At 63.6% G+C, this 24,766-nt stretch overlaps 1 protein-coding gene across 9 annotated transcripts in view; it reads left to right on the top strand.

The window, feature by feature from the left end:
• The window catches only part of RGS3 (regulator of G protein signaling 3), a 136,815-nt gene that overhangs the window by 97,126 nt on the left and 14,923 nt on the right, over window positions 1-24,766 (top strand). For 4 of the 9 annotated variants that reach the window (XM_075905325.2, XM_075905328.2, XM_075905329.2 and 1 more), the window contains 2 exons: window positions 3,832-3,954; window positions 22,427-23,062. In XM_075905325.2, coding sequence (XP_075761440.2) covers window positions 3,832-3,954; window positions 22,427-23,062 — 759 coding nt within the window. Of the gene's footprint in view, window positions 1-3,831; window positions 3,955-11,258; window positions 11,407-12,959; window positions 13,407-22,426; window positions 23,063-24,766 lie in introns of those variants that run through there. The other 5 variants (XM_075905326.2, XM_075905333.2, XM_075905334.2 and 2 more) reach the window with 5 other exon arrangements.

The following is a 24,766-nucleotide window of genomic DNA, read 5'->3' as shown; positions in this document are numbered from 1 at the left end:
TGTCGGTGAGGTGGTGAATGTAAGGAAAGCTGGTCTGAGAACGGCCCATCCAGCTCAGTTGCTGTAGCCAGACACATAGACAATGAATGGGACTGTATTTAAGGCTGGAAGGAGTTGATATTTATCAGTGAATATTGGTTAAGGTCAGTTTCACTGTGCGCGCACGCACACACACACGGATGAAACAGATAGTCCATCAATAATAACCATGTTTACACATGGGCAAAGTGAATAAAAAGCTGCTTGAGAACTTACTGGAGTTTGATTTAGGAATCTCTCCCGTGGTCTATTTTGACGTGATATTGTCAGTGTGTTCTTTAACAGCTACAAAGCTCTAACTTCCTGACACTCAGCAGCCGCTGTCTTTACATGGTTATTGCCTGGCCTCCCATTGTGCACCACCCTCATAATTTCCTGCAGCTAAGAACACTGAAATCAATTAAAATAATAAAAAGCGTTCAACATAAACATTGATCTTATCTGCCTAAATTAAGAGGAAAAATTGAATTGTGTCGCGCTGGAGTAGCACGGGGGCTGTCCAGCAGACGAGGGGAGTTCTGAACCATTCTCAGTCCAGGGGAGGTGAAATGCACTTGGCATCTCTGTAAGCCTTGCAGCGGGGGAATTGCTGAAGCTGGGTGTGGACTGTGGAACATGCATTAGTTACAGTATCTGTGCAGTCCTGTGGCTCTCCCTGGCCACACGTCACCGCTCAGGCACTACTGAGTTCTCCGAAACCCTTCACTTCTGCTGCTGCAGACGCCAGAGGTCGGGGCAGAGGCTCGTTCCGTGCTGTGAATGCCACGAGTCTCCTTATGGGAAGCGCCAAAGATTTTGTCTTAACCTGGGTATCATGAGGATCAGAGGGATCGTCTCCCTGTTTGGAACTGGGGCCTGTGGATGGCCGAGGCTGGGGGAGCCGAGCTCAGAAAAGGGGCTTGTGTCGCTCTCCCCCAGCTAATATGCAGAACGGGGGCAGGAGCGGCTGTGTCAGGACAGGACTCCTTTGGGGCAGGATGGGAGGAAGCGGGTGAGGGAAATATGGCTTTCGCACCATTAGTGGAACTACCATCTCCTCTGCACTCCAGGGCTGTGGGCAATGTTCCCTCTAATTTTTTCCATCTTGGTTAAATAAATTTTGTTATGTGCACTGAGGCATGTGCAGATGTGCACCACCCAGGGAAACATGCTGCCGGCTGTGGCGCCCTGCTAATCAGCTGGGTGGCATTTGACTCTCTTGGGTGGCTGCCTAAGCACTCCGCTTACAGGGAACACTGGCTGTGGGACCAGGGGGGCAGGAGCAGGGGTCAGCCCCTCTGCTCCCGCACTCAGCGGTGTCGTCGGGAAGCAGAGCAGCCTGGTCCCAGCCCACAATGCGCCGCGTCACTCAGGGGCTTGGGGAAAGGGGTGGAATGGAGGTGGGGCAGGGCCAGGAAGAAGTGGGGCGGAGTGGGGGGTGATTTTGGGCCCTCCACCTCCATAGGGAAGGCCCTGCTGGGCGCAGTCCGCAGTAGGGGGAAGGGACTGGCCAAAGGATGTGGCTGGAGCTGGCACCTCCACATGTGCAGCTGCCTAGGGCACCATGAAACGTGGGGCAGTTTGGTGCCCCGAATGTCCTGGCACCGGATGCGGCTGCGTCCCTCGGTAGGGCCGGCCCTGCAGTGCGCAGGCCACACGCTCCTGCTGGCCCTGCCCCTACGCCGAGCAAAACGGAGGAGACGGTTCCGGGCCCTCTGGGTCCCGCGGTGCAGCTCTGCTGGTTCCAGCTCCTCCCTCGGACCGCCTGAGCCAGGGCAGCCCAGGCCTGGCTGCCTTCCTTAGGGCCGGCTCTGGAGCTCCCCCGCCTGCACCCAGAGACCCAGGCTCTGAATGAGCTCAGGAGCCACATTTCCATTGTGGGGTCACGTGCTGCGATATTCCTGCCCCTCCGCCCGGCTCCCCCACGGCCTGGGCACAACCCCCCCCATTGCTCCACACCACAGCCAGCCTGTCACGCTGCCCCCCGCCCGGCTCTCCCCTCGGCCTGGGCACAACCTCCCCACACCACAGCCAGCCTGTCACACTGCCCCCCGCCCGGCTCTCCCCACAGCCTGGGCACAACCCCCCCCATTGCTCCACACCACAGCCAGCCTGTCACGCTGCCCCCCGCCCGGCTCTCCCCACAGCCTGGGCACAACCCCCCCCATTGCTCCACACCACAGCCAGCCTGTCACGCTGCCCCCCGCCCGGCTCCCCCACAGCCTGGGCACAACCCCCCCCATTGCTCCACACCACAGCCAGCCTGTCACGCTGCCCCCCGCCCGGCTCCCCCACGGCCTGGGCACAACCCCCCCCATTGCTCCACACCACAGCCAGCCTGTCACGCTGCCCCCCGCCCGGCTCCCCCACGGCCTGGGCACAACCCCCCCCATTGCTCCACACCACAGCCAGCCTGTCACACTGCCCCCCGCCCGGCTCTCCCCACAGCCTGGGCACAACCCCCCCCATTGCTCCACACCACAGCCAGCCTGTCACGCTGCCCCCCGCCCGGCTCCCCCACGGCCTGGGCACAACCCCCCCCATTGCTCCACACCACAGCCAGCCTGTCACGCTGCCCCCCGCCCGGCTCCCCCACGGCCTGGGCACAACCCCCCCACACCACAGCCAGCCTGTCACGCTGCCCCCCGCCCGGCTCTCCCCACAGCCTGGGCACAACCCCCCCCATTGCTCCACACCACAGCCAGCCTGTCACGCTGCCCCCCGCCCGGCTCTCCCCACGGCCTGGGCACAACCCCCCCCATTGCTCCACACCACAGCCAGCCTGTCACGCTGCCCCCCGCCCGGCTCCCCCACGGCCTGGGCACAACCCCCCCCATTGCTCCACACCACAGCCAGCCTGTCACGCTGCCCCCCGCCCGGCTCCCCCGGCCTGGGCACAACCCCCCCCATTGCTCCACACCACAGCCAGCCTGTCATGCTGCCCCCCGCCCGGCTCCCCCATGGCCTGGGCACAACCCCCCCACACCACAGCCAGCCTGTCACGCTGCCCCCCGCCCGGCTCCCCCATGGCCTGGGCACAACCCCCCCACACCACAGCCAGCCTGTCACGCTGCCCCCCGCCCGGCTCTCCCCATGGCCTGGGCACAACCCCCCCCATTGCTCCACACCACAGCCAGCCTGTCACGCTGCCCCCTGCCCGGCTCCCCCATGGCCTGGGCACAACCCCCCCACACCACAGCCAGCCTGTCACGCTGCCCCCCGCCCGGCTCTCCCCAGCCTGTCACGCTGCCCCCCGCCCGGCTCTCCCCACCTGTCACGCTGCCCCCCGCCCGGCTCCCCCACGGCCTGGGCACAACCCCCCCCCACCACAGCCAGCCTGTCACGCTGCCCCCCGCCCGGCTCTCCCCACGGCCTGGGCACAACCCCCCCCCACCACAGCCAGCCTGTCACGCTGCCCCCCGCCCGGCTCTCCCCATGTCCTGGGCACAACCCCCCATATCTCCCCCCCACACCACAGCCAGCCTGTCACGCTGCCCCCCGCCCGGCTCCCCCACGGCCTGGGCACAACCCCCCCACACCACAGCCAGCCTGTCACGCTGCCCCCCACCCGGCTCTCCCCACGGCCTGGGCACAACCCCCCATCCCTCCCCCCCACACCACAGCCAGCCTGTCACGCTGCTGCTGCAGGATGGATTTCCCCTCGGTTGGCTCTTTCCCGGCCCCCGGGTGCCTGCAGGGATGGGCGCGGACTCGGCACTCCATGTGCACTTGCACTCCTCAGCGCTGGGGCTGGGGGAGCCGGGCCCCGTGGCGCTGCTAATGCCCTCGCTCTCTGCCTGTCTCCCTCGTCAGAAGTCGGAGTGCTTGCTGCGTTTGGAGGCTCACTCCCAGGAGCAGAAGGAGAGGCTCTGCTGGTGTCTGGCCGAGAACATCGGTAAACAGCAGCCCCCGGCCGCAGCTCCTGCAGAGAACAAGGTAAGGAGCCGGACGGCCGGGCAGACGGGGCCACCTCCCTCTGGCACCGCAGGGCTGGGGCCCTGCTCGTCCCTGGGGCTGTGCCCGGCCCCTGCTCCCACTGGGAGCTCACAGCAAGGGGCTGCCTGGATCCTGGCTGAGGGGCCAGAGCAAGGCGGGGAGGCAGCACTGCTGGGACCCTCCCCAAGGGGGGCTGCTTCAGGCTGGCCCAGAGAGGCCCTGTCCATCCTCCACATTGGGGTGGCAGGCCCAGCTCTCCGCAGGCAGAGCCTGCCCTGGGCAGACCCCTGGGAGCTGGGCTCGGCGGCACCAGGGAGGGGTGTGAACCCTCGCGCCGTCTGGGCTCTCTACCCCCCGGGACGGCTCTCTGGGGCTCAGGGTCATTCTCGCAGCCCGGCTGAGGACTCGAGCGGCCGGCTGTGCAGAGCAGCGGAGACTAAGCCCCTAGCAGGGCCGTGGTGAGGGCAGCGCCGGGCCCTGCCTACAGGAGCACGTCCCGGCTCTGCCGGCAGAGCTGCCCCGCTCCCAGAGCAGCGCTGGGAGAACCGCTCCCTCTCCGGACCGGCGCCGGCTTGAGCCCGGCCCCGAGTCGCTCGCGCTTGCTGCGTTGGCAGGCGCCGGGCGGGTGCTGTGGGCCAGGAGGGCTCAGCCGGCCTCCTCCGCGTGTGGAGCCAAAGGCGGCGTTGACTTGGCAGCGACCCAGCCGGGGTCAACACAGGCCCCTGCGCTCCTCCCTCGGCTGTCAGAGGCGCTGCAGTAGCTGTGGGAGGCAACACCAGACGCGTCTGAGACCCCAGCTTGGTGACTCAGGCCCCCGGGAAACGCAGAGAACGTGGGGGCAGGGCGCGGCTGCCCCCTCCCTGTCGCGCGACAAGGCTCCGTATCCGTGAGGACGCAGCTCGCGCCTGCAGCCGGCGGAGACGCGCCGTAGGGCTGTGATATCGCATGCTGGCGACTGCCCGGTGACGGTACGCACCAGGGCAGCCCGACTCGGGCCAGCGGGGACGGGCGGTGCTGCTCCCCCTCCCAAGCTGCCGGCGGTTTGTGGGTGATTCGGTTTTCGGTCTTTTGCCTCCTTCCTTCGTCAAAGGCCCTGGCCGCGGCTGGGCCTGGGAGCTATGGGGCAGCCCCGATCCCGGCCGTGCCCTGCTGCCACCGTAGGGCTCAGCACAAGGGTGGGATGGATCTGTGAAGGGAAATGTCCATTCCTCGCTGTGCATTGTCTGGTGTGTGCGTCCTTCCCTGGCTTCATCCCTCGCCCCGGGATCGGAGTGAGGCCGCATACGGACTGGAAGGGCTCTGCCAGGGCTGGGGTGGGCGCTCTCCCTGGCCAGGGGGTAGAGGAAACCATCTGAGAGTCTAAACACCAACAGGACCTCTGCCCGGGGCTCTTCCAGGGACGTGCCCGTGGGTTAGCTGCATCTCCTCTCCGAGTGCTGCTGCCCAGGCGGGTTGCGCTGGCACGGAGGGCTCGTGCTGGGCAGGATGGTCCCCAGCGAGGGGCTGTGCCAAAGCTCACCGGACAGCCGCTCGGACTTAGCCGAGGTGTTAGGCTTTGCTGTGGTTTATTAGCAGTTCAGCAGAGACACTGGCAGCGGTTCTAGCCCCGCTGTTTAGTTCTCTCTAGCTGCTCTGCCCGTGCTCTCAGACCCGGCGTGGGGCCCTCCCGAGTCAGCCTTGGCAGCGAACCCGGAAGCCAGGGTGCCCTGCGAACCAACCAGTCCCATAAGGAGCCTCTCCCCTGAGCTGATGCCAGGGGACGCTGCCAGGCTGCAGTTGGTCCCGCACCCGCAGGGCTGGTGCTGGGGCACTGAGGGTCGAATTCTGGCCTGGCTGCCACTCGCCGTCTCTCTTGGCTTTGGAATGGGGGCACCGAATGCCAAGGGAGTCCCCCCCACACCCACTGGAACGTGTCCCCTGTGTCGGCGCGTTGGGTTTTCCGGTCTCCTGCACCCGCGTAATGGCACGAACAGACTCCCCCAGCCAGTAGAATAGAGGGAGTTTATTGCTTCTCCAGGATACAGCACAGCACTGATGTAATCTGGTTCCAGGGCAGGCCTAGGATGCCTCAGCCCCCCTTGAGATGGGGGAGCCTGGGCCCCTAAATCTCAGCCCGTTGCCTAGGCTGCTTCCTCCATGATCCCAGCCAGAAACCTAACTCACTCTCTTCCAGCCCTGCCCCCAGCCAGGGCTCCACTCCCCTTCTTCCCATTGTTTCGCTCCCTGGGAGATAACTGGTCAGACAGGTTCGAAGCCCCCTTGCATAATGACTCATCCTCTGCCCTGTTGGGCCGTGCTGCAGACAGCAGCCAGTGGAGGTCACTGTGACGTAGTGGGGGTACTTGCTGGGCTGTGGTGACCTCTGCTGTCTGGAGCAAGACCCAGCAGGGAAAACCTCACTATGCAAAGGTGATGCCAAACTTGTTGAACCAGACATCCCCCATGGAGAGGAACAAAGGAAGGGGGAATGCTGCCCTGGCTGGGGGGCAGGGCTGGAAGAGGGTTAGTTAGTTGCTGTCTGGGAGCATGGAGGAGAGCCTAGGGGAAGGGGCTGGAGTTTAGGGGCCCAGTCTCCCCCATCTTAAGGGGGCCTGAGGCATCCTAGCCCAGCTCTGTGACCAGACTACATCTGTGCTGTGCTGTATCCTGGAGAGGCAGTAAACTTCCTCTACTCCACCGGCTGGTGTAGTCTGTTTGTGCCATTTCGGGGTGCAGGAGACGGGGGACCCCCAACGCGCCGTCACAGTCACTCACAACCCACTGCCCAGCATAGCAACCAGCAAGGTACCCCCCACTACGTCACACCCCTGCCAGCCTGGGAAGGAGGCGGGTCCGTGGGGATTGGCTCAGCAGCAGGCAAGGAGGAGAATGTTGCAGCCGAAGACACCATCACATGCCTGCTTGTTCTAGCCCCTTTGGGGGGCATTGTCTCCCCCCGGCTTTCGGTGGGGAGGGCAGCAGAGAGCAGGCCGGTCCAGAGCTCCCCCTGCAGCACACTAACGGCCCAGCAACCAGAAGCTGAAATGTGCTGGCCCCTCTTGTGGGGCGCTGAGCGTGGGCCTGGAAGGTGTGCTCAGCCGGGGTCTCGTGAGGCCAGTCAGCACGTAGGATCCTGCATGGAGGGCTTGCATGGCGGTGAAGGAGCCAAAGTGCCGATCTGGAGGGATAATGCCTGGGCTGGCTGACACAGGAACGGAATCGACAGGGGGGCTTGGCTCACAGACAGGAACCAGGCAGTTACTCGCTGGGCTGGGTGGGATCAGCCAGCGTGCCGTGGGCCGATGCCTTTCTGGCTCGGGACCGGATGCAGCGGAATCTCATGCTAGTGCTGGGCTGGATGGCTCAGGGGTAACAGTCGCATGTCAACAGGTCCATTCAGCCTGTAGCTTCTCTGCAGTGCAGTACAGCCGGTTCATACAGAAAGCTCCTGAAAAAACGTTGTCAGGGCTGCACAGGGTAGGCAGTTGCTTGTGCACCCTGAGTTCACCCGTTTGCATATGCTGCTTTGTCAGGGGGTGGGTCCCTGGATTGTAGCTTCAGTTCCAACCATGGCTCAGGAGTGCTTTCTAGCTGGCCTCCAGGGGTTGGCCCGTGGGAAAAGCTGGTTCCTCTTGCAGTGCTTGTTCACATCGATTCCAGTCAGGCGCGCGCCGTATGCCCCAACGTCAGAGACTTTCCCTTAAGCAGCCCCCGTCGGGTGTGTCTTTATGGCACTCACTATACGACCCTGCCGGTCCAACCCCCTTTCGGTTCCTTCTTACCGCCCGGCAGCGTTGGACCAGCGCTCGCTTGTTTGCAAGTGCCCCCTTAGCCATCTCCGTCAGATAATAGCATCTGTTAGTTATTAGTGGCTTGTTAGGGGCTGGTGGGGCTCCTTCTGGCCACGGTTCTCGGCACTGTTCCCAGTCTCCGGTGCCAGGCACCATTCACCGGTGCAGGCCATGCCGCAAGCCCAGGTGGTTACGGCTTCTAGTTCTTGTCTAGTCTGTGTCGACTAGCGAGCCCCCCGCTGGTCCCAGGCGCTTGGGGGAGGCCTGTCAGTCGGAGCTGGAAGATTTGCCTGGCACAGAGAGAGAGAGAGAGAGACCGGCATTTGAAGCAGATCCTGATGGAAGCGTCTCTTCAGTTGCCGTGACCCAAGCGTGTCAACCCAGCACCAAAAATTGCTGGCTCCGCACCAAGAGCCACCCCCCTGGCACCGATCTGCATCCCTGGTGCCTCTCGAGCACCTCAGAAGGGTGGGAAGGGTCTTGCCTCAGTGCACTCGGGTCCTGGGCAGCTTAGCCGCTCTCCTCTCAGAGTGGCCAGGTCTCCCAGCTGCCCGAGGGCACAGAGGCAAGACCCAGGTACCCCAGAACAGGAGCTGGTACCTGTTGAGTCTGGCCCCTGGTGCCTCTCCGACGGGGCACTCTCTGGGAGAAGCCCGGACCTGTTTGAGGCAGCCAGGGAGCTGATAGAGTCACCTGCAGTGCCAGTCCCGGTAACACACGATAAGCCTCCGGCAGCAGCCAGACCGGGGCCGTCCAGAGCAGAGCCAGCTCTGCTGTGGCACTCGTCTGACTGGCACCGTTCTCGGCACGGCTCCCAGTCTCCGATGCCGGGCACCGTTCACCGGTGCCAACGCAGCCTCACACGGCACCGGTGGAGAGTGTGCCAGACCCTCCGGCACCACGGAGCCAGCACCGATCCCTCTCCACGTCTGAACGGCGCTGCTGCCAGGGGACCTCTCACGCACCGCGTGGCCAGTACGGCGCGCACCAAGCTTCGGCACACTCCTCCCATCACATTCTCTGCCCAGCCGCTCAGGGCTCAGCCGCACCACCCTGGTCCTCGCCCTGCAGTGGGCGCGGTGGGTGCAGATGCACCTCCTGCCACTCTCTGAGAATCAGCCCCAGGGAGCACACGGCGTGAGCGAACAGCGAGGAGTTAAGGCTCCTACGCCCAACCCAGGCAAACAGATTTATACCTGCACAAAAGGGTCCGAGTCGGGGGAAAGGACAGTCGTTTCCAGTGCACAGAGACGCCGGCCCCGGCTCACACGGCAGCGCAGAATTGGCTCTGATGACCTGTATCCCTCCCCCCCCCGGGTGGCACAGGATGGGCCGCGCAGGGCCCCTGGATGCCATGTGGACTGGGGAGGGAGAGATCCCAGAATGCAGTTCTCTATGGGCTGTCGAGGGAGGCAAGCACAGGACTGTCCAACGTGAAGCTCAACGAGTCCCCAGCATGTCTGCGTCGCTTGAGAAGTGCTGGCATCGCCTGTGCCCCGCCCCCTCCTTTCCCTGAGCCCCGCCCCCTCCTTTCCCTGAGCCCCGCCCCTCCTTTCCCTGAGCCCCGCCCCTCCTTTCCCTGAGCCCCGCCCCCTCCTTTTCCTGAGCCCCGCCCCCTCCTTTCCCCGAGCCTGTTTCCTCTCCCCTCTGTCCCTGTCCATTCTGCCTGCCAGGGTGACCCTCCAAGCTCTGTGCTTGGGACCCAGAGGTTTTCAGCATCTCTAGGAACTTGCCCTCCTGGGTCCTCTTCCCCCTCCACCTTATCTGGCTGAGCCACCCTGCTGGTCTGCAGGGAGAGGGCGGCCAGGCCACACCTCCACGGCAAGCGCTGCAGTGCACAGAGGTGCATGGGGGAGCCTGTTCACAGGTGCACGGAGACTCGGTGAGCTCAGCTTCCCCACGAGCGGCAAGCTCTCGGTTCCCGCTTCCCCCTGGGGCGCCGGGCAGAAGGGCAGCTTGGGGGAGCTCCCAGGTGTCCCCACGTTTGTGCAGAGAGGGCAGCTGAGCCGAACCCTGGCCCCGCGTTCCGCAGGCACGGTGGGTTGTTGCCGCAGGGAAACCGAGGCTGGAAGGGAACCGCTCCAGGGCAGACTGGGGCTGTCGGCTGCCAGCTTGTGTGTTGCAATGGGGCCTGTGGAACGAGCTGCTGAATGGCGTGAGAACGGGTCCTGCCAGGGTGGAAGGAATAAGGCCAGTGTCCCCGAGGGGCGGGGAGTCACCGGGCCCTGCACCCCGTCCTCAGCCAGACGTGACGCTCTGCCGGCCGGGACAACAGACGGTTCATTCGTCCGCAGGGACACAGCGTAGAGCAGACTTGTCAGCAAGGAGCCACTCGCAGTCAGTACAACCCATCTGGGGGGGGGGAGCTCAGAGCCAGGGGCCCTGCCCCCCATCGCTGCCCCCAAGACAGCCAGACTCACCCACACTTAGTCCAGCCTCCCGGGCGAAAGGTGTGACTGGTTACACCCCCTTCCCAGGCTCAGGTGACAGAAAGCCTCAGCCGTGGTGTGTCTGAGGGAGGCACTTACACCCCAATTCCCACCCCCATCTCGCTATTGGTGCAGTACCCAGGGAAACTGAGGCACCCACGGGATTATTACAGGACAGTAGAAATCACATGCACGTATCAAAGTGCAGAGAGCGCATACGGCCCCCCCTTGTCACACAGCCCCCCCCCGTCACACAGCCCCCCCTTCGTCACACAGGGATCCCGGAGCCTTTGGCCGGGCAATGCAGGCGACCGGCAGGAACGTTTCCCAGGTCCGGCGGTCAGGCATTTGGGACCCTGCTCTGGGTCTCTGCAGGGAGAGGCTGTTCCGAGAGCTGAGCCTCGCGCCCAGCGCTGCCCTTTGCCACCGGGATGTATTTAATGCCAGTCTGGCTCAGCGATCCCTGAGCGCTCCGTGTAATCGGCCCCCAGGGAGGAGCAGGGAGCAAGAGTGACCAGCTGGAGTGGAGCGGCCGTTGGTAGCGTCTCAGCCCACGGCTGCTAGAGGAAGGTGCCCGGCCCGTCGCTAAGCCCCAGTGCCGGCCCAGGCAGACTGACACGGGCTCTGAAATCCGGCCTTGCGCTTGCCCAGCACCGCTTCTCAGCAGGGCCTTGCGGGACGGGGGGAGGGGCGGGTCCGCACAGATATCCCCCCCTGTCCCCATCCGGCTGGAGGTGTGCTGGGCCATGGGGTCTCCACTCACAGCCCACGGGTCAGCCGTGGCCCAAGCCGTTCTACAGTCCAGCCTGCACGAGAGCCCCTGCGAGCCGGGGGGTGTCCGTACCCCTCCCCCAAGCTTAGCCCCTGCTTCACCCTCCCCCGCCCATTGCACCTCTTCCCCCAAACCCGTCCCCTAAGGGACACAGCCTGGGAGACACCAGCCTGTTGGGGGGGGGGGAGGGGGGGCGGACCATCCCGTCCCTTCCCATCCCATCCATCACGCTGCAGCAGGGCAGCCCAGCTCCACAGATGATTCATCAGCCCCGCCCAGTCAGGGGCTCTGGGCTGGGTGCCGGGAGCTGACTGACTGGGCGGGGCTGAGTGATCACCTGTGCAGCTGGGCTGCCCCGTAGTTTAGATAGCCCCTGGCCCAGGGCAAATGCCCCAGACCATGCCACGAGCCCCAGGGACCTGCCAGCAGTGTGAAGCCGCTCTAGCCCCACTGCCAGAGTTCAATCACCTGGGGCCAACAGGCAAGGCTGGGGGAAGTGCATGTATGGGGGAGGAGGGAGTACATGGGCCAGCAGGTGGGGCTGGGTGAGGAGGGATGTGTGGGTCAGCAGGCAAGGCTGGGGGGAGTGTGTGTATGGGGGGGAGTGCATGGGCCAGCAGGTGGGGCTGGGGGGAGGGGATGTGTGGGCCAGCAGGTGGGGCTGGGAGAAGTGCGTGGGCCAGCAGGTGGGGCCGGGGGAGGGGGGAATGTGTGGGTCAGCAGGCAAGGCTGGGGGGAGTGCGTGTATGGGGGGGAATGTGTGGGCCAGCAGGTGGGGCTGGGGGAGGGGGCATGGGCAGCAGCAGGTGGGGGAGGGGGGGGGGGAGATGTGTGGGCCAGCAGGCAGGGCCGGGGGAAGTGCGTGGGCCAGCAGGTGGGGCTGGGGGGGGGGGATGTGTGGGCCAGCAGGCAGGGCCGGGGGAAGTGCGTGGGCCAGCAGGTGGGGCTGGGGGGGGGGGGAATGCATGGGCCAGCAGGCAGGGCCGGGGGAAGTGCGTGGGCCAGCAGGTGGGGCTGGGGGGGGGATGCATGGGCCAGCAGGCAGGGCCGGGGGAAGTGTGTGGGCCAGCAGGTGGGGCTGGGGGGGGGATGCATGGGCCAGCAGGCAGGGCCGGGGGAAGTGCGTGGGCCAGCAGGTGGGGTTGGGGGGGGGGAGATGTGTGGGCCAGCAGGCAGGGCCGGGGGAAGTGCGTGGGCCAGCAGGTGGGGCTGGGGGGGAGAGGCAGGGCCGGGGCAGGTGGGGCCGGGGGGGGGGGGGGGGGGGATGCGTGGGCCAGCAGGCAGGGCCGGGGGAAGTGCGTGGGCCAGCAGGTGGGGCTGGGGGGGGGGATGCATGGGCTAGCAGGCAGGGCCGGGGGAAGTGCGTGGGCCAGCAGGCGGGGCTGGGGGATGTGCAGAGGGGTGCATGTGCAGGGACCCCCAGAGCCCTGTCCCAGGGCAGTGCCCCCGGCCTGGCAGCAGGATGTGAGGACTGGCCCTGAGGGAAGTGCTGGGCGGTGCTGTCTCTCCCTGCCCAGCCAGCCAGCAGTAACGGTAATGCAGGCGGCTACGGAGGCGCCCCAGCCCTGGGCTGGATTTGGCGGGGTGCCAGGCCCTGCTCCGAGCTGCGGCACAGAGCCAGCGCCACACCCCGTGCTTTGGGACTGGGCGTGCTCAGAGCCGTGGTTCCGAGGGCAGCTGGTGGGTGAGCACATGCCTGCCCGCCCGGGCATGCGTACGGGGGCGCGGCGCGGTGCAGAAGGGGGCTGGGTCCTGCCTGTAGCTGGACCCTCGAGGGATTCTCCGGGGTGCCTGTTGGGCCGCGGTGGCTCCGGGGCACGTTCTCAAGCACAGACCCTGCTAACGCACTTGGCGCTGCCACTTTCTTCTCCCTTGGTCGCTTGTGGATCCCTTTGAACGGAGCTGCTGGCGCTGGGGGGGCAGAAGGATGCGCCCGGTGGCCGTCGCACGCTGCAGGGACTGCTGGGGTTAAGGGCTGAGCGACAGCACATATTTTCCAGCCCGGCGTCGCTCGCAAACATAGCAGCAGAGTTTCTATTTGCAGGAAGCACTAAAACGGGTTCTCTTGCTTGGTGTCGCCTGAGGGCAGGGAGAGCTGGAAAAGCTGATGCAAGGGGTTTAAATAGGATCTGTGCATTTGCCTGGTGACACCGTGGCCCTCCACCTCCCTTCTCCCGGCAGGTTGCGGTGCCTCTGGGGAGCTCCAGCAGAGCCCCCGATAGAACAAACGGGCACAAAGGTGCACGCTGCCTGGGGCGAGGCTGGTGCGTCTTCAGCTAGCACTTGCCGTGGACGTTAATTACTGCAGGAGCAGAGGCTGACTGCTGCGCTCGCGTCCCACCGGAGCTCTGATGTGGCCATAATAGGGCACGGCCGCGACTCGCTCTCCTGCAGCCGGCTGAGCTGGCGGTTGGGTCTTGCTGCAGGTAGAGCTGGCTGCTGCTTACTGGGACTCGGCTCCTCGCAGAGGGAACAGATGTGGTAGGTGTTGCATGGGAAGTTTGTAGCACGTGGTGTGTGCCTTGGATCTGGTGTGCACTGGCTGGGGCTTGACGTGCCCAAAGAGGCAGCGTGGGCCCGGAGTTTTTGGAGCAGTGATGTTTTACATCTGAAGGGGTCTCGTCTGTTTTCAGGTCCATTCCCGAGGCCTTGCTCCGGTTCTGGTTTTGATCGCTGGGGGCGGGCGGGGGGGGAGGGGAGGAAACCGGTTTCTTGCCTTGTAACCTTGTAAAGTGATGCCGAAAGTTTCCTTCTTCCGCAGGATTGGGGGGGGGAAAGGTGGTAGCAGTAGAAGGAGAACTGAGCTGGGGTTTTCAGGGAGCGCAGCTGCTTACAGGTTCCCCTCTGCTGGGCTGTCAGCCAGGCCCTTTGGGGAAATCGTCCTGTGGCAAAAGCCGCTTTTACACTGAGAGCTACAAACAATGAGCTTTCTGCTGGAATGGGGAAGGCGTGCTCACTGCTTTTGCAGCCATTTATCCCAGAGGGGTGTGATCCAGCAGCCAGCTTGACACCAGGGGGTGTGTGTGTCTGCATGGGGGTGTGCGCACTTCACTCCTCTCAGCTGGGAGCGAAATGGGGGGTGGGCTGGACGCAGGCAGAAGGTAGCTGGGACCAATCTTCCGTTTCCTGGGTAGGGTGTCCGACCCCGGCAGTTTGGGGAGGGCGGGTTCAGAGCTGCAACTGCAGGTGATGGCACGGGGGGGGGGGGGGGAGGGGAGATTTCTTTCTCTTAGCTCCTTGTATGTTTCTCCGCTTGCTAGGAGCGTGCTGCCGGCAGCCAGAGCTCAGCTCTGTTGTGCTGAGAAGGGATCTGTGCCCTGCTCGCACGTGGCCTCACACTTCCCAAAGGTCTTGCCCATGCAGGTGAACTCCTTGGCTTTGGGGTCTCCAATGCCTGTTGGCCCTTCAGGCCTGGTGAAATCCAGCCACACGACATGGCTTCCCATTCTGGGGAGAAGCTGCCAGGTTCCGGGGGCTGCTTGTTTCCAGTGATGCCTGGCACGCTCCGTCTCCTGGGCAGCAGAGGGGTTTGCAGTTCTGGGGGGTCCAGCGGGTCCTGGGCTGTGTCTCATCTAGCCTGGAACAGGCGTCCCGTATGACCATCTCACCAGATAGAGCAGCCCTGTGGGAGCAGAGGTGATGGGCATCGGGCCATAGGGCTTGCAGCCTGGCTGAACTCAGGGCAGGTGAGAGCCTGAGAGAGCTCATAGCCGGGAGCCAGGCACCACGGCTGCTGCAGAGTAACATGGCGCAAGGAAATGGCTGCAGGTCCAGCGGGCTGCGTGAGCAGTGAAGAGCCTGGGGGTGGGTGAGCCCACGGACCTGGCCGGGAGTGCGTGGGTGCCCCGGGTGTGCTGGTTTTAATTCAGCTGATTGCAGCATTTCATTACGTCAGCAAGCGCGCTCCTGGGGGGACAGTGTCCGCACGGCGCCCCTGGCACATCAGGACTGGCCTGGCGGAGCTAAGCCCGAGGTCTGGACCTGTTCTCTTCCTGACTTTGGACTGATGCAGGTTGAGGAGCATGCGGCTCCCTTGCATGGTCCGTGGGTGACCTCATGGCTTGGGGAGGCACACCACGCCCCGCCACGCCCCACCCCGCCCACCAGAGCCCATACCCCTCCCTGCCTCCTCTCCCCCCCCCCCCCCCATCGCTCCCCCAGCCTGGTAGCACTCCCCAACCTTCCCTGGAGCTCCAGAGAGCTGGCCAGCAGGCATGGGGGTGGGCTGGGCGTGGGCGGGGCCGGGTGCAGCAGTTTCGGAAGGCAGCACCTTTCCCTGCCTGGGATACCTGCCGCCCATGCCCCCTCGATCGACCCTGAGACACTGAAGGCGAGCCCCTCTTTCCAGGAGGCGAGGAGCCGCGTGCCGGCCGCGAAGGCTTGTGTTTGTAACCCATTCCAGCTTGTGACACAGACACACAGGCATGCACCTCCCCCCCGCACCCTGAACGTACACAGCTGGAGATCTGATGGCGGCAAGCAGGGTTCCCAGACATACGCCCCCGTCTCTCTGGGCCTCTGGTAAGGGGGGGGGGAGGGACTGGCTGCGCAGGGAGTGCCGATAGGTGCCGGTTGGCGGCTTCTGTCTCCAAGATGCCACCCTGATGGGAAAACGTCGTTCTGGAGGCGACCGAAAGTTTGTGTCAAAATCCTTTCTAGAGTGTGCGGAGTCTGGTCCTTGTAGGGCCATGTGGCGGGTCGCGGCGGCAGCGAGGGTTGTGCGAGGCCCTCTTAAGGCCTCGTTTTCCCAGAACTATCAATTGGGGATGACAGTAATGAGATTATCCCAGGCTGCTGACACGGGATCATTTCCTCCTGCAAAGGCCTTTGTCTCCTTCCAGGGCCCTGAGCCATTTCAAGCCAGGCTGGCGTTTGGCTTTGGCTGGTTCTAAGCTGCTGGGCTTATTTACACCTGCACCAGGAAGCCCTGCTAGCCCGTTGGCCAGTCCGGCTGCGCTGGCACCGCTTCTGCTGCCCAGCTGGTGTTGCTGTCACGTGTTTTGTTCTTCGCCGGATGAGGAGGTTCCGTGCGGGGTAGATTCAGTCATTAAGCGGCAAGCAGGGTGCTGGCTGGAGAGGTCTGCAGGAAGGAAGCTCTCCTTGCCAGAGAGCTGGGTCTGACAGAAGCCATGAGTCTCCCCATAGAAGGGTGTGGGGGGCCCGCGGGAAGCACAGTGGTGTGCCCCAGAAGGAGAGGCTGCGTGACTGTTCTGCAGGGGGTGGGGTCAGAGGGTAAGGCCGGTAAAGCGTCCATGTCTGGCAGAAGACTGGTGGGAATGAAGCCGGGGGGTTAAACCTGCACAGAGTTGGTGCGGACTCAGGTGGGACAGTGGGTTTGGGACTTTCGTGCTGTGTTTTGGTGGTTAAACTGTGGATGAGCTAGAGAATAAACCACAAACTTCCTGGGGACCCGCGAGGGAAACTGAGGCGAGGGCCATATGCAGGGCTGCTCCAAGTGGCCATCTGAGAGGAGACCGCCTGTTTGTAGAGGGCAATATAGTTCATGCCAATCCACATGTGTTAAGGATAAATAGGTCACATCTTTTTTGTGATGAGCTTACAAATTAGGTTGGTAAAAGTAATGGCATAGATGTAACCGACTTAGGCTTCGGTAAGGCACTTGACTTGGGACGGCGTGACATTGATTAGAATTCTATAAAACTACCCTATTAAATGCATTACAAATTATCCTACTAATGGATCTCAAAATGTAATTGCAAACATGGATTCGTCACCAAGTGGTTGTGTTTCTAATGGGTTCTGTAGGGATCAGTTCTTGGCCTACTTAATGTTTTGATCAACGAGGTGGAATACAACTGTCCTGTGGCATTGAAAGTTGTTTTTAAAGTTACAGACTAACACGGCTTCCCCTCTGAGATGGGAGGCCAATGTAAAGTCGTCACCGACGTCGGTGTCTGCAGGTGATACCAAAATGGGAGGCATAGTAATTAACGAAGAGAACAGGTGACAGATACAGAGTGATGGGGATCCCTGGGCAAACAGGGCACAACCCACGACTATCATTGAAATCCGGCTATGTGTACACGTACCGACGGCTGTCAGCAAGACTGACCGAGCGGGCGACTGCTGGGAAGTGGTGGGTGCTCTGAAAAGACTTGGGCAATGTGGTGAATAATCGGTTTGTCTAAAAAGCTCTAGGAATGATTGAGGGCCAGGCCTGGGGTCCGATGGGACCATCGCAATGACCCTTGGAATGTCTGACTCGGCTACAGGCACCAGACAGACGTGGCTGATGATCAGCTGCTCGTCCTCTTGGCTGACTGAGCCCAGAGGGAGGCTCTGCATCCAGTTACCAGGAGTCCCCTGAGCTGCCCAGGCCCCTGGGTGTTTTCTTTGGGCCAATAATGTTTCCGTTCCGTTTGGTGCACACAGAGCCATGGAGCTCGTGGCTGCCTGTCGTCCTCCAAAGACTCTGCCATCCCTGAGCCAGCTCCGCCCAATTACTGCCGTTCTCTTGCCTCTCACAGGCTGTGTCTACGCTGCAGGCTTCTTGCGCGAGAAGCTTTTCATGGAAGAGATCTTCTGCAGAAGCGCCTCGGAAAAGCGATGTGCTTTTGCCCAAGAGAGTGTCCTGACTCCACAGGTGTGCTCTCGCAAGAAAGCTCTCATTGCCACTCGCAGAAAGGGCACCTGTGCTTCTTTCCATAGGCTGTTTTTGCGCAAACCCCCCCGTTTCCCATCCACACACACCTTCTTGCTCAAGAGCTCTTGCGCAAAAAGGAGTTATTCCTCGTAGGAAGAGGAATACCTACACCACAACCCCTCTGTTCTGCCAGTGCACTGGACATTTTCTTGCACAAAAACGCGCTTGAGGTGAGGACGCTCCGTGAAGATTTGGGTGCAAAAACTCTGCAGTGTAGACCTAGCCACAGACTGGTCATATCCCTGTCAGCCTCTCTGGGGTGCTGAACTCCAGCCCTACCCGCTTGGCTGAGACTTAACACTCTGGCTGAGAGAGAAAACTGTGTGGCTCTGGAGGGGGCAGATCTGCTCATATCCTGTTCAGAGCAGACCCTGTGATTGAATTTGCCCAGAGATTTAATTTAATCCAAAAATGTTTCTCATCTTAAAGAAGCTTGTTCATTTCCTGTTAGCCCTTATCTGCTCCGGGCAGCCGACAATATTAAACGTGAGGACCGATCTGATAGGCAGCCTTCGGGCGTGAGCAGACACGGCAGCAGTTGATGCGAATCAGGGGACACTAAGGCAAGTCTCCTGGGTAGGTTTTCCCATCGTTTTGTCGTGAAATGAGCATTCTAAAGAATGCACCAACAGAATAATGCCTGCGCTGGCAGGGTGGCTGGGCACCCGGGCAAGGAGGAGAACCACACAGCCAGTTTGGAAACACCCAACATTGGTACAAGACTTTGTCCTGGAGCGCCTGAGCGTCTGGAGCGTTTCTGGTTTGACTCCAGATCATTGCGGTTCAAAAGCTGAACAGCGTGACAGTTGTCTGGGCTTGTCGGTGCAACAGTCAGAGGTGTAGACAGACCCCGGCTTGTTGGGAACCAGCTAGTGTGAGTAACGACGGTAGTGAGGCCACCGCTGCAGTGCTGGGGAGGCCACTGGGGCGTGCGCCGGGCAGGCGGGGATAGCCGTACAGCTACCCACAGTCCTGCTGCTGCACTGTGCGTGTTAGGTGAGCTGGTGTGGATCTAGCTTGGGCTACTCGTGCTGCCGTGTAGATGCATCGTCAGGGCGTCCCTAGGATTTATGGGCCCCACGCAGCACTAGTGGGGGTGGGGGGCTGTTCTCAATGACAGCCCAAGGAGGGGGTGTCACTTTTTAGAGATGTGATCGTATTCTCTTCAGCAACACACCACAGGCTGCACCTCTCTAAACCAGGACCCTGGTCCGCCAACATCCGTGGCCCTTCCAGGATCAGAGTCCAGGTGTGCTGTGTGGGTTGGGGGGCTCAATGCAAGGGGGCCCTGGGAGCCTCACCCGATGTGGGGGGTGGGAAGGAGCCCAGCAGGGACTGGGAGCCAGCGCATGGCTCAGCGGGGCTGCGGTGGGGTGGGGTAAGCTAGGCGCACTTCCCAGCTAGGCTGTGGGGGGAGCAGGAAGCCCAGGTGTACAACCCCGTTGGGATTTGAGGAGCCAGGCAGGGCAAGCAGCGGGGCTGGCAGCAGGGAAGCCAGAAGTGACTTCCCCTGGTCCAGCAAAATCCCTCATCCAGGAGCAGTCCAGTCCCGAGGGTGCCGGACCAGGGAGGTCCAACTGGTGAGGAAATTGTTTTAAAGTAAATGGTTAGGGACTCTGGGCCCTGCTCTGCAAGAGGTCTCGGGGGTGCACTGAGGCTGGCATGTGGGGTGCAGGAAAGGGCCCCAAAGGTTGCTCTAGGACGGAGCCTACTGCCAGCCCAGTGGCCAGGGCCCCTGTGGCATTGCCCAGAGCTGGCAGCAGCTTCCCTGGTGCGTGGGAAGTCTGAGCGCGAGCGACAATCTATACAAAGTGGGTTTGCGGGCAGAAGGAGCGCTTGGCGGCTGGTTCCTGAGCTCCGTGGGGAGAGGTTAACGATTTCCCCAGGGCTGGGAGGGCCTGTACTGAGGGAATGGCTGCTCCTTGGCATTTCGCAGTGCTCCCTTGTTCTTGGCTTTGTGAAGCAAAGGGCTGAACTTCCCCCGGAGACATGGCTGTTGCGGGAGCCTGCAGACGCCTCACGGGACAGTCTCTACTTCCTCTTCCCCCACTACCGAAAGAGGGAGCAGGAGAGCAGCAGGGCACCCTTGGGTGTAGCCAGAGCCCTTCAGCATTGCCTGGGACTTGCGCACTGGGGAGCCACGTGGAGGACAGGGCTGTCCCCACATTCTTTCTGGAGCCCTTGTGGAACACCTGATGCCTGAGAAAAGGGGTGTGGGGTGTGTGTGCATTGCCTGATTGTAACACACGGACTCGGGGTCGCATGCTGGAGGCGCACAGTACAGCAAGCAGGGCCTCTCTTTCCCAGCACGCGCCTGTCTTCCGGGGTCCGGACCAGAGCAGAGATGGGCTTCTGCACAGGCCGTGGGAGCGCCGGGGCGTGGGCAGGCCGAGAAACGCGAACCCTGCTGGTCCCAGAGAGGTGGGAAGCCCTGTGGAGGGGATGGCTGCCGAGGGCTGGTTGCCATGGCAGCTGGCCCCTGGCTGGGAGCCGGAGGCAGTGGTTGGTGTCCCACCGAAGAGCTCTCGGGCCCCCACAGGCAGTTGAGGGACCGGCTACCGGCCCTGAGTCACCTGGAGCAGTGCAAGAACCACTGTCCCTTTCCGGAGGCTGCGGGAGACTCGGCTGCCTCGGTCCCTGGCTGACGCCAGGCAGCAAGACGGGCCGTGACTCCGGCCGCCGTGCCGTGCACGGCCATTCCTGCAGTCTGAGGGCTGGCGTGGCGTCCTGCCGAACGGGAGCCAGACTGGGCCATTGGGGCGGCTCCAGAGGAGACCGTGTGCGCGGCTTTGCAACCTGCTGCTGTTTAAAGGGCCCTTTGTGGGTGTCTCAGGTCGCACGCACCTTCCCAGGCCCGCTCGCCCCGCCCCAGCTTCTGAGCCTGTGGGTGGCTGAGGCCCCTCGCCCCCATGCGCCAGCGCAGATGGAGGGGCAGGATCAGGCCCTTCCTCCCGGGTATGGGTCCGGCACAGAAGCAGCAGGGTCCTGCTGGTGCTTCCTTTGGCATCTTTCCCCAGACGCCCCTCTCTCCCGAGGCTCCAGCGAGGGGGTTCCAAGCTGGAGGCTCTAGAGGGTGACTTATATTGGGGGAGGGGACGTCAGGGGGCTCCAGCAGACTTGCCCAGCTGCATGTTGCTGGGTGCGCCAAGAAGAGATGATTTCTTAGTGCCCGCAGGCTGCTTGGGCAAGTCCTGCCCTGTTCCAATCGAGGCCTGGGGCAGGACCGGCCTGGAGCACTGCTCCGCCCAGGGAGGTGGCCCCTGCTGGTCACACACACGGGGCATGGTTTACCTCAGCGTGGCCGTGACCCTGGGCCTGGCTCGAGCCAGCCACGCAGCAGCAGTCTGTCTGGGGCCCCTGGCACTGGGCAGACAGGACACTGGGCCAGAGGGCCTTCGGTCTGGCCCCGTATGGCCGCTCTGATGCCCTCTGGATGTGCTCACTATAGGCCCAGGGCTGTTTGTCTCAAACCGGAAGGTGCAGAGCCAGCCTGACAATTATCAGCGAGAAGAGCCCGTGTTCTCTGGAGCCTGGCTCATTGGCCCCCTGTGGCGCTGCGGGGGGGACAGCCCCCTTGTGAGCAGCACTGCGGGAATGGGAGCTCGGCGCCCCACAGCAGTGGTTCTCAACCGTGGGCCATATGGCTCCCCAGGGGCCACGCCCTACCTCTAGGGGCCCACGTGGAAAAAACGGAACATTAGGTCAACGATGTACCTTTTTTCCAACTAACAGCAGCTATGAGGGGGGCCACAGAGGTAAACGAGGCTCAGAAGGGGCCCATGAGCAAAACAAGGTTGAGAAACACTGCCCCGGAGCACGGGGGGCCGGGATCGGGGAACCCGACAGGCAGGCTGTCGGAACACGCCCGGGCTGGCCGAGCCTCGGGAGCCGGCACTTCCTGGTTGCTTTTTGTTCCTGTGGCACGGCAGGGGCAGGCGCAGGAGCTGCCAAACGAGTGTGTCTGGTTTCACTCCCTGCTTCGTCCTGCGCAGAGTGCGGGGCCCAGCTCTGCAGGATTCCCGGGGGGCTGAGCCAAGTCCCGGGGGCGCTAGAATGCCATGCAGAGTAAGCCATGCCATGCCCTTGGGCGCCTGGAACCTGCACCGGGAGCCTGGGGCCAGCCTGGCCTTGTGTGCGCGCCAGCGCCGCCTCGCCCTGCCCAGGGAGCCTGGGGCCAGCCTGGCCTTGTGTGCGCACCAGCGCCGCCTCGCCCTGCCCAGGGAGCCTGGGGCCAGCCTGGCCTTGTGTGCGCGCCAGCGCCGCCTCGCCCTGCCCAGGGAGCCTGGCTGCCAGTGACTGCAGCTCTCCGAGGGACAGAACTACTCCCAGAGCCTGGTACCCGGCGCTCCGGGGGCTGTCCGAGGGCGTTGGTGCAGGCGGGCCATGCCATGGTGTAGTGCGCCCCACTTGCCCAAGCCCTATGGCGAGGCGGGGCCCATGGGACAGACTTGGAGGGTGGCCAGTGGGCCTGGACGGGGGCTGTGGGGAGCCCTGGGTTCTGAGGGGGTTCAGCAAGGAATTCTCCAGAGCCACGTTTCCAGGAGGGCTGCCAGGCCAGGCAGGCTGCCCGCTGAGCTCCCTGCCTGGCTCCTTGTTCTGAGGCTGAGGGCACCTGTAGCCACTCCATGCGTGGGGGCAGCCCTGCCGTTGTCGGCCCCTTCTTGCCTCTCCCCTTAGAGCCCCCAGCAGGGATGGGGATGGGGTGTCCGGGCCTGGCTGCTGCCTCATGTCCCCCTGTTCTGAGAGTCGATGATTGGGCCTGAAGGACATTACACAGGGGGATGTTCCTGACCCCCCTCGGCTTATCGTTTCCCCCCTTTGTCCTGTCTTTCCCTAGCAGATGCTTGAGACGGACACCAAGGAGCTGAGGGCGATGCCCTCTGAGGAGAAGGTGGCAGAGGGGGGTGATGCCAGCTCGGCCCCCGAAGGGGAACCAGAGGGGGTGTTGACGGAGGCCATCCCGGCTGCCCCGCTGGAGGAGAAGGAGGTGGAGACAGGGGCCAGGCATGCGGAGAAGCAGCCTGGCTCCAGCCCGGCCTTTGTGATCCCGGAACTGCGGCTGGACAGCACGTTCAGCCAGGGCGCCGAGAGTGTGGCTGAGGGCCCCAGTGGCGAGGAGGATGACGACGAGGAGGAGGAGGAGGAGGAGGAGGAGGCGGAAGAGGACAGCGCCCAGCACTACCTGGAGGGGAACGAGGTCAAGCGCTGCAGCATGATTGAGCCGCCGGGCTGCGAGGAGGCCTGCACCCTGACCGTGCAGGGCTCCCTGCGGCGCCGCACGCACAGCGAGGGCAGCCTGCTGCAGGAGGCCAAGGGCCACTACTTCACCTCCGACACCACCCTGCACTGCCTGGAAAGCCAGCACTCCCAGGCCCGCTGGGCCTTGCCCTCGCCCAGGACCCTCAAGAAGGAGCTCACGAAGAACGGGGGCTACAGCCACCAGCTCGGCCTCCTCTTCTCTGGGCACAGGAAGGTACGTGAGTCGCGCCCCCCTCGCAGCGGGGTGGGGCTCGGGTGCCTTCCCTGGCCGGAGGCCTGCCGCCGCGCCCCAGGGGCACTGGCCTGGGGCCAGAGAGAAGGCCCGAGGCCAGATGAATGGCTTCCTCATCTGTTTAGGGAGGGAGGTGCTGCTAGAGAAGTTGGCACGGGGTCCCGAGCACTGCGCCACCCCTCCCCCCGCCACCAGCATCCTGTTGCCACTGCAGGGCTGTGGCTGTCGCTGTGCGGTGCTCCGAGCCACATGCTGGGCTCTGCAGTGGTGCTGGGGGTGGGGGGAGCCGCCATGCCTCCCCTCCAGATTGAGCTGGGTTCGGGGTCCCCTCTGGGCAGCCAAACGCAAAGTCTGCCCCCATGTCCAGCCCTGGCCTCCTGGGACCCATCCCCTCCGCCTCAGGCTTCAATGCACCAGTGCGGCGGGGATCCCCTCTCCTTGCTCCGGGCACGAGCCCCCTCCCCCGGCAGAGCGGTGACGCCTGGCCTGGAGCAGGGCGACCGTACCGGTGATGTCATTGCCCGGCGCTCTGGCCGCCCCGTCCAATCCCCTCTGCTCGACAGCTTCCTCCCCGGCAGGTGTTCCATGGTCCCTCCCTGGCGCTCAGCGTCCGTGACTGGGGGAGGTGGCCCACACCCAGGACCTGCCCAGCGCTGCCGGGATGGGCACAGCCCTGCCCGTGGCCCCAGCGCTGGAAAGCAGCAGGGCCCTGTACAGAGACCGGGATCTGTCACGTGTCCCAGGAACTGCCCATTCCTCCCCTCTCCCCCGCCAGGCCTGGGGGTGCAGCTGGCACCAGGCCCACATGACCTCCATATGGAATGAGTACACATGGGGTGGGGGGTCTGCCCCTTAATTAGAGCCAGGCGGGGACGGGGGAGAGGCTGGTGTGTCGGAGCATCCCATGTTGGGCCTTTCTGGTGCCCTGCGGGCTTGTCGCGGGGTCGACATTCTCCTCCCAGGGCTCCCATCCTGCCCGAGCGCAAGGCGGGTACCACCCCTCTGTTGCCATAGAAACGAGGGTGATGTCACGGTATCTTATGACCTCACTGCTAGTGAGTCTGTCCCTGCAAACCTTCGCGTGTGCCCACACACAGACTAGCGCTGGGGACGGACGAGACCCGTGGGGGGAGCCCAGGGCTGGGACAGCAGGGGGCTGCACGCTGGGGCTGAGGGGCACTGGCAGGGCTATGTGGGGTGCCCAAGGCTGGGATAAGGGGGGCTCCCTGTTCAGTTACCAGGCCAGCCTGTGCTGGGCTCTGTGGGCCGCAGGTCTCGTCCCTACTCGAGCTGCGGTTCCAAGGGTAACTCAGTCGCCTGGCGGACGGCGCTGGCAGCTCCCTGCAGCCCGCCGGGGCAGAGCAACAGCCTTCCACCTCTGAGCCCAGGGCCCTGCAGCCCCGCTCTGCAGTCGCGCACTCGCCTCTGTCGCTGACAGGTGGGAGGAAGGACCCTTCCCCCCTTGGCGCCTGGCTCGCTCGGAAGCTTGTCTGGCGGCTCCTGCCCAGGCTCCAGGCTCTGCCCCACACGCCGGGCTTCCAGCAGGGCTGTGCAGGCTTGGTGCTGGTGCAAAGCAGCCTCTAGGCTACCCCACTGCTCCCTGCCATGGGTGAGCCTGAGTGGGCCCTGGCCCCCTCCCCCTCTCCCGTCTCCCTGCCTTCTCAGCCGGCCAGGCAGCAGGGTCGG

This window comes from Pelodiscus sinensis, chromosome 23 (genome assembly GCF_052426305.1).
Source record: "Pelodiscus sinensis isolate ZL-2025 chromosome 23, ASM5242630v1, whole genome shotgun sequence".
Lineage (NCBI taxonomy): Eukaryota > Metazoa > Chordata > Testudines > Trionychidae > Pelodiscus > Pelodiscus sinensis.
This window is presented reverse-complemented; position numbering and strand designations above follow the sequence as displayed.